Below are 6,335 nucleotides of genomic sequence, written 5' to 3'. Positions count from 1 at the left end.
TAACACTGAACGGTTAAAATTATGGAGAAGGGATAATAACTGATTACTAATTTTAAAGTAAATAAACAGGTGACTTTTTCAGATCAAATTTCTCCTCGGATCGTTACAATAAATATCTCTGAAGGAAGCTCTCTATTTATGTTGTCATTGATTAATTCTTCACTACCTCATTTGATTTCGATTTAGAACGATTTGATTCTAATTTAATTAGCATGTAATTTGGATGTACATAATTACTGTAATTATGACATTCAGGTAAGGCAGCTTTAGGCTGAAAGGCAATTTCAAATTTTCTAGCAACCTACTTTGTACTGGGAAATGGACAAGGACTTTGCGCCCTGCTATCCAAGTAGTAATTAGCACATCTTTGAAATAGGCAGTGCGGCAGGGTTTGTATTAAAACAGCAAATACAAACCCAGCCGAGTTATCCGCGGCAAAGGTGGCTGCGTGTTACCGGAAACGCCCGGCGTTTCCCCGGTGTGAGATCTGGGAGCCCCGCGCCCCGGCGTCTCAGGCGGCTCTCGCTGCTGCGGTCGACGGCGCCTCCGCCGCCACCAGTGCGGGACTTGGAGGTGTAGCTTTTCAGATTAAAATACAATAAACGCGCGGGGTGTGGAGGACAAGAAAGGAGGGGAAGAAGCCACTGCACGACGTCTGAAGACTGGGGGTGGGGTAGTGGACTAGGAAGAGGAGGGAAAGGGGCGGCGGGGGAGGGCGATGCACAGAGTGGAGCGAAAATTGGTCAACGCCCCCAACTGTTATCCGATTTTAGATTTGGGTTTCAAAGGGAAAAGGTGGGGACAAAGGGGGTCAGTTTGCGGCGGCAGGGAGTGCGGACCCTCCAGGAGGGGCTGGCGCGTGGGGTTTCCGGGCTTTTGGCGGTTCTCGGGGGCCCTGCGCGCCCCTCCCGGATCAGCCTGCCGGGCGGCCCCCGGCGCCCGACACAAGCGAGACGGCAGCCTGGAGGACGCCCGCGAGGGTGGAGGCTGCCTCGGCCATCCCGGCTCCGGGCTGGCGAAGGCCGCGGGACCCTCGTTCCCTCCCCCTTCAAAGGGGGTCTGGGACTGGGACGGTCTGGTTGCCTGATTTAACCAGCTTGATTCCGGTCGGCCCCGGATAGTCCACGCGGGCCCCGCCGACCCGGAGCCCTTCGGTCCCAGGTCGTTGGGCGCAGAGGGTGGGGCTCTCCGCCCGCGGCCGGGTCCCCATCGCGGGGTCCACGTCGCCGCCGACAGCGCCCAGCGTGCTCAACTTCAGGTTGGAGGACCCAGAAGTTGCCTTGAAAGGGTTGTTCAATGCCACAATTCTAAGACTAGGGCCACGCAGGGCCCTATTTTGTTTGTTTTGTTTGTATTTTTAGTTAGCACATTCTAAACGACCTCCTTCCCTAGGAGTAGTAATATCGGCCATTGCTAAGCAGTACCCCCGAAATAGCGGGGCTAGTCTCCCCCTCCCGCCCCCAATACAAAAACTCGCTTTTCTTTGCTTGATTTCGCTGGGTTGTTGCAGCTGGAGGCAAACGCCGGTCTCCCCACGGTAATAGCGGCGAGCGCAGCGGACAGCACGGCCTCGCCGGCCGGGAGCTGTAGATGGCGCCAGCGAGCCGCACTCGCCAAGCTTCTCTTAAGGGAATCAAGAGTGACTGTCAAACATAAAAGCAAATCAGAGTTTTCAGTTTTTTTAATGTGTTAAGAATGTTATTCCTTAAGAAAATTTGTAGCTAAATTATTCTCACTTAAAATAAACACTTAGTATACCAATTACACAAATGGGCGGGATTTATGTAAGATTTACTTCATCTGCATTTTTGTAGTGGGAGAGAGCCTTGGTGAATACAGATAATAGATGCAAATAAGATTAGAGTTAAAATAAATAAAGTTTCCATCTGAATAAAAAGAAATTCAATTTTACACGACTTATAATGATTTGACGGAATGTCCAGACGCGCCATTTAGGTGCACAATCTAATCCCGTCAAAATAATGTTGTTTTCCCTCCTTGAGGAAAGCAAATCTTTCTTCTTTTTTTCTTTTTCATCGTCAGGTAGAATTCAATTCACTCCAAGGACCAGGAAAACAAAAACCAAAAAAACCTCTGGGGAAGGGCGTGGATTGGGGTTGGGTAGGAGCAAGACCGAGGAAAACTTGGTCTTCGTTCCTGTACTGCGCAGGAAGCAACAGAACAGGAAACGCTGGGAGAAACCGGCTGAAACGAAATCGCATTTCCCCTCACCCAGGCCTGAACGGGACTCTGGGGCCCTGTTTACGCTCCCATCCTCAACCCCCGCGCCCCACACGGGCCTCCTGGCAGCGGCCCTCATTTGTGCCCCGACTCTTGGCCGCGGCCTCCAGCTACTCCCCGGCCCCAGAGCCAGAGGGGCCCAGGCCGCTGGAGCCCGGAGGTGGTCCTGGAGAGACGTCCCCCGCCCCACCCCTCGCTCCAGGTGGAGACCAAAGTCCTCAGCTGGTTCGTGGGCTCTCTCTTCCCACGCACGCTCTCTTCAATTTGTTCGGCCTCGGCGGGTAGCCACCCGCTCAGGTCAAGGTTGTCCTGCTCTCCCAGGGGCCTCTAGGGCTAGGGACTTGGATCTGTTTTCACTTGTTGGCTTAGGCCAGGGACAAGGCCCCCCACTCCCTCCAGGTTCAGGTTCCGCAAGCGCAAGCGCTGGTCTCCCTGCTGGAAGCTCGGGGTCCGAACGCCGCCCGCGGTTCCCGGGAGCCACGGTGATGGACGTCCGCTGACCTGCGGGGCAGAGGCAGCGCGCAGAGGCCTTGATCACTGGGCTGCGGAGGGAGCCGCGCGGCCAGCGGGACCTGCAACGCCAGCCCCTTTGATCTGCTTTTATTATCCACGAGAAACAAAGCTGCCTGGGACAGACGCCCGGGCGCCCTCATTCCTCAAAACAGCTCACCACACCCTCACCGCCGGCCCGCGGCCCCAAACGCACCGGGCACCCTCTCCGCCTCCAGCGCCTCGACCCAAAGACCCCAGAGCAAACGCACCCCTGCCAGCTTCTGCCGAAGACCAAATCCGACCCAGAAGTCTCGTGGTGGATGGAGGTGGGGGGCTCGGCAATGAATGTTTAAGCGCGGGGAGAAAACGGGCAAAGAAAACAAAAACTCAAGGAAGAAGAGCGGGGCTGCTGAGGCTGCAGGGACTGCAAGGAGAAGCCACCGAACCTCATGCTGCAAACGCCTCTCTGGGAAACCTTCCCCGTTTTATCGCTACTTTGTTACTTGGCTTTTCAGAGCAGTTTCTGAGGAAATATTTTGTTGATTGTTAATAACAATTATTTTTTCTTCCCTAAAAATCAAAACCTTCTCAGGACGGACAGTAATAAAAATTTTTTTTCCCCCAGTGGGGCTGACTTTGCTTGTGTTTCCTATTGTATGGGGAGCTTTTTAAAAATATTTTTATTCTGTAAATACGTACTTTATTTTCTAAATTAACATTTTTTTCAAATTGCGAAATTATCTCATTTACTAATTTTCTTTTCCTCTCTCCTCTTCTCCCTCTTTTTTAAACTGGGACTGTTAAGTTGGTGGTCAGAAGACAAAGAGAGTGAAAATAATTTTCATTTCAATAATTGCCTTCTGGTCAATTTAACTGTGCCTTATTTTGAAAGAGACTGTCTAAATGAGATTCCTGTCCCAAATGTGTTCCCAGGCCTGATCCCAGCCTTTAATTATTCCTGAGTTTTTTTCTTCAGAATAAGACGCCGCACTGAGTAATCACAAAGAAGTCAGAGAGCATCCTTGAACCTTTTCAGAAGCAGAGCCACTGATATTCAAATAACCTGCGAGGGCCATTTGACAGCGCGGGGACCTAGGCATTTCCAATTCACTATTTGCATAGATCAGCCGTTTTTGAAAAGGAAAGGAGCAGTTGTCTTCCATAACATTAAAAAGCCTAGTTATCAAATCAAGTGCTTAGTTTGGGGGCTTTTAAAACGTTTACATTTTATCTCAGGTTGCCCTTTACCGTTTGACATGCAAATTTGGTGCAGTTAATTTAGACAATTAAAAAGATCTTCAAGGGAGCTTTGTCACGGAGAATATTTGGAGTTTTCCCCGTGGACCAGCTGAGATAAAGTTGGCCAGAACAAATGATGTCTAGGAGATTAATTAGATATTTGATAAGACATGAATCCCTAATAAGGGAATACAAGGCACAAGGGGCTGCTGTGTGCTCTAAGTCAAAATTAATAACATTTAACAAGATTTTCATTTAGGCATGAAATGTCTTTTCCGGGGTATTGACTCTAGCGATTTATTCCCCTGAGTTGCCTCCCAACATAGAGGGCCTTGGGAACGAAAAGACTTCTTTTTTAAAGCCTTTTCTTTTCACAGATTGTTTTTAAATCGCTTTTTAAAAACAAACAAACTCACTGGAGTTTTTTCTGACAGCCCCCCCGCCCCAACACCACCACCACCTCTGGGAGGTGTAGGCACCTCCTCAGTTAAAGCTGCCAGACTTTTAGGGTTTTTAGGTGCTCCATAGTTTTAAAATGTCACCTTTTGAGAACTCTCCCATTAAGAAATACAACTACACATTCTTATAACCCAATTTAATTTACGCTGTTGATATACAAATAAATAATTTTGACTCCTCAAAAACGTATATGTATTATGGCTTTTGTAACTCACATGAACCTTACATTAACTAAAACTAACATTAAGGGAATTTTTTCCCACTCAAAAAAGTCGACCCACATAAAGGTTACTGAGGGAGGAACAGGATTAAAAAAAAGGAAGTGTATTGTTCAGAGTCCTTTAATAATACCAAAATGAAAATATGATGTCAAGATTTTCTTCATACAGATAAACGCATTTAATTTCTTTAGATGACCTTAACTTACGTGTTTGTGAGTGAAATGATAACTCAACATTTTAAATATCTTTTACATATATACTGACTTTCACAAAGTGCATCAGAAAATTAAAGAATAAAACTCCCTGAATTTCAGGAATTCACCCCCCAAAAAAACTCTATTCGAATGAACATTTACAAGAAAATAAAAGAGAACACAATCTTTTGACCCCTATTTATACAGATGTTATGAAATACAGAGAAACTGTCACTAGACTTCCAGTTTAATTTCTCACCTTAAGCCTTTTTTGATGCTTCCTTTTTTAGGAAAAAGAAAAGTCTCATTGTAAGTAGATATCAAGCAGGACTTGGAGCATTTTATATATAATATAATCCACACAAAGGGTCTGTTCTTATAGGTCCCATTTGTTTTCAAATGTTTTGACAGTCCTTTGCAGGGTGGTGGCTTGGTTTTGGAGAAAAGGAAAGAGAAGGGTAGTGGAGGGGGTGGGCAGTAGAGGAGGAGGGAGCGTTTCTGTGTATTGCTCTTCGTTCGAGAAGTTTGTGCGAGTGTGTGTGTGTGTGCGTGTGTGCGTTCGCGCGCGCGCGCGCGACTGTGCGTGCTTGTGGTTGTAGGTCTCCGCTGTGTTTATGTCTGTGTGTGCAGTTTTTTGAAGTGTTGTGTCGGAGGATGGTTCGCTTTTGTTCCTGGACCACGCATTCGATTCTCATGTGGGCTGGGACAGCAGAGGGGAGCTCCTGGAGTAGCCAGCGAGCAGCGGCCGGGGAGTCGGGTGCTACTCCACCTCACGCGGGTCCGGGGCGTCACCGGAGACCCCGCGCGTTTGTTCCCAGCTCCCTCGCCCTCTGAACCTCTCGCTCGCTCTTAAGGTCTCTACTTGCTCGTTCGCGCCTCTCGCCGGGTCTCTATGAGTCGTTGGGGCCAGAAGCGGCTTCCTTGCCTCCCGCTGAGGCCGCCGCCGCCGCCGCTGCCGCCGCTGCCGCCGCTGCCGCCGCCCGGGCGGCACTGACGCCAGAGTCGTGCAGGATGAGGTCGGGGGACTCGGAGCGGGGCGTCTCCAGGTTGCTGGCGTCCGTGTCACTGTCGCTGCCCTTTTTGCCCCCGCCGCCCCCGTTGTGCGTCTTAATGTGTTTGCTCAGGTGGTCGCTGCGCATGAAGCGCTTGTTGCACACCGGACAAGCGAAGCGCTTCTCGCCTGTGTGAGTCCGCAGGTGCCGCTGCAGCTCGTCCGAGCGCGTGAAGCTCTTACCGCAAAAGAGCCAGTTGCACACGAAGGGCCGCTCGCCCGTGTGCCAGCGCAGGTGCGCCTTCAGGTGCGACGTCTTGCCGTACACCTTGCCGCAACCCGGGATGTGGCAGCTGTGCAGGCCCTTACGCCGCAGGCTCGCTCCGGCCGGGCCCAGCCGCTCCGCCTCCTGGCAGTTGGGGCAGTCGCAGGTGGCGCGGCCCGAGTAGCGGCGGGCGGAGCGCGCTGAGCTCCCCCCGGCGGCGGCGGCCGCGGCGC

At 50.5% G+C, this 6,335-nt stretch overlaps 1 protein-coding gene across 1 annotated transcript in view; it reads right to left on the bottom strand.

Annotated features, from left to right (window-relative positions):
- Nucleotides 1-5,736: 5,736 nt before the first annotated feature.
- Nucleotides 5,737-6,335, bottom strand: part of SP9 (Sp9 transcription factor) — a 2,506-nt gene continuing 1,907 nt past the window's right edge. Inside the window, exon 3 of the mRNA XM_025039240.1 lies at nt 5,737-6,335. This exon is cut by the window's right edge and continues 70 nt beyond it. Coding sequence (XP_024895008.1) covers nt 5,737-6,335 — 599 coding nt within the window.

This window comes from Pteropus alecto, unplaced genomic scaffold, assembly GCF_000325575.1.
Source record: "Pteropus alecto unplaced genomic scaffold, ASM32557v1 scaffold3, whole genome shotgun sequence".
NCBI classification, from domain to species: Eukaryota; Metazoa; Chordata; class Mammalia; order Chiroptera; family Pteropodidae; genus Pteropus; species Pteropus alecto.
Note: the sequence above shows the minus strand (reverse complement) of the source record. Positions and strands in the feature narration are given on the sequence as shown.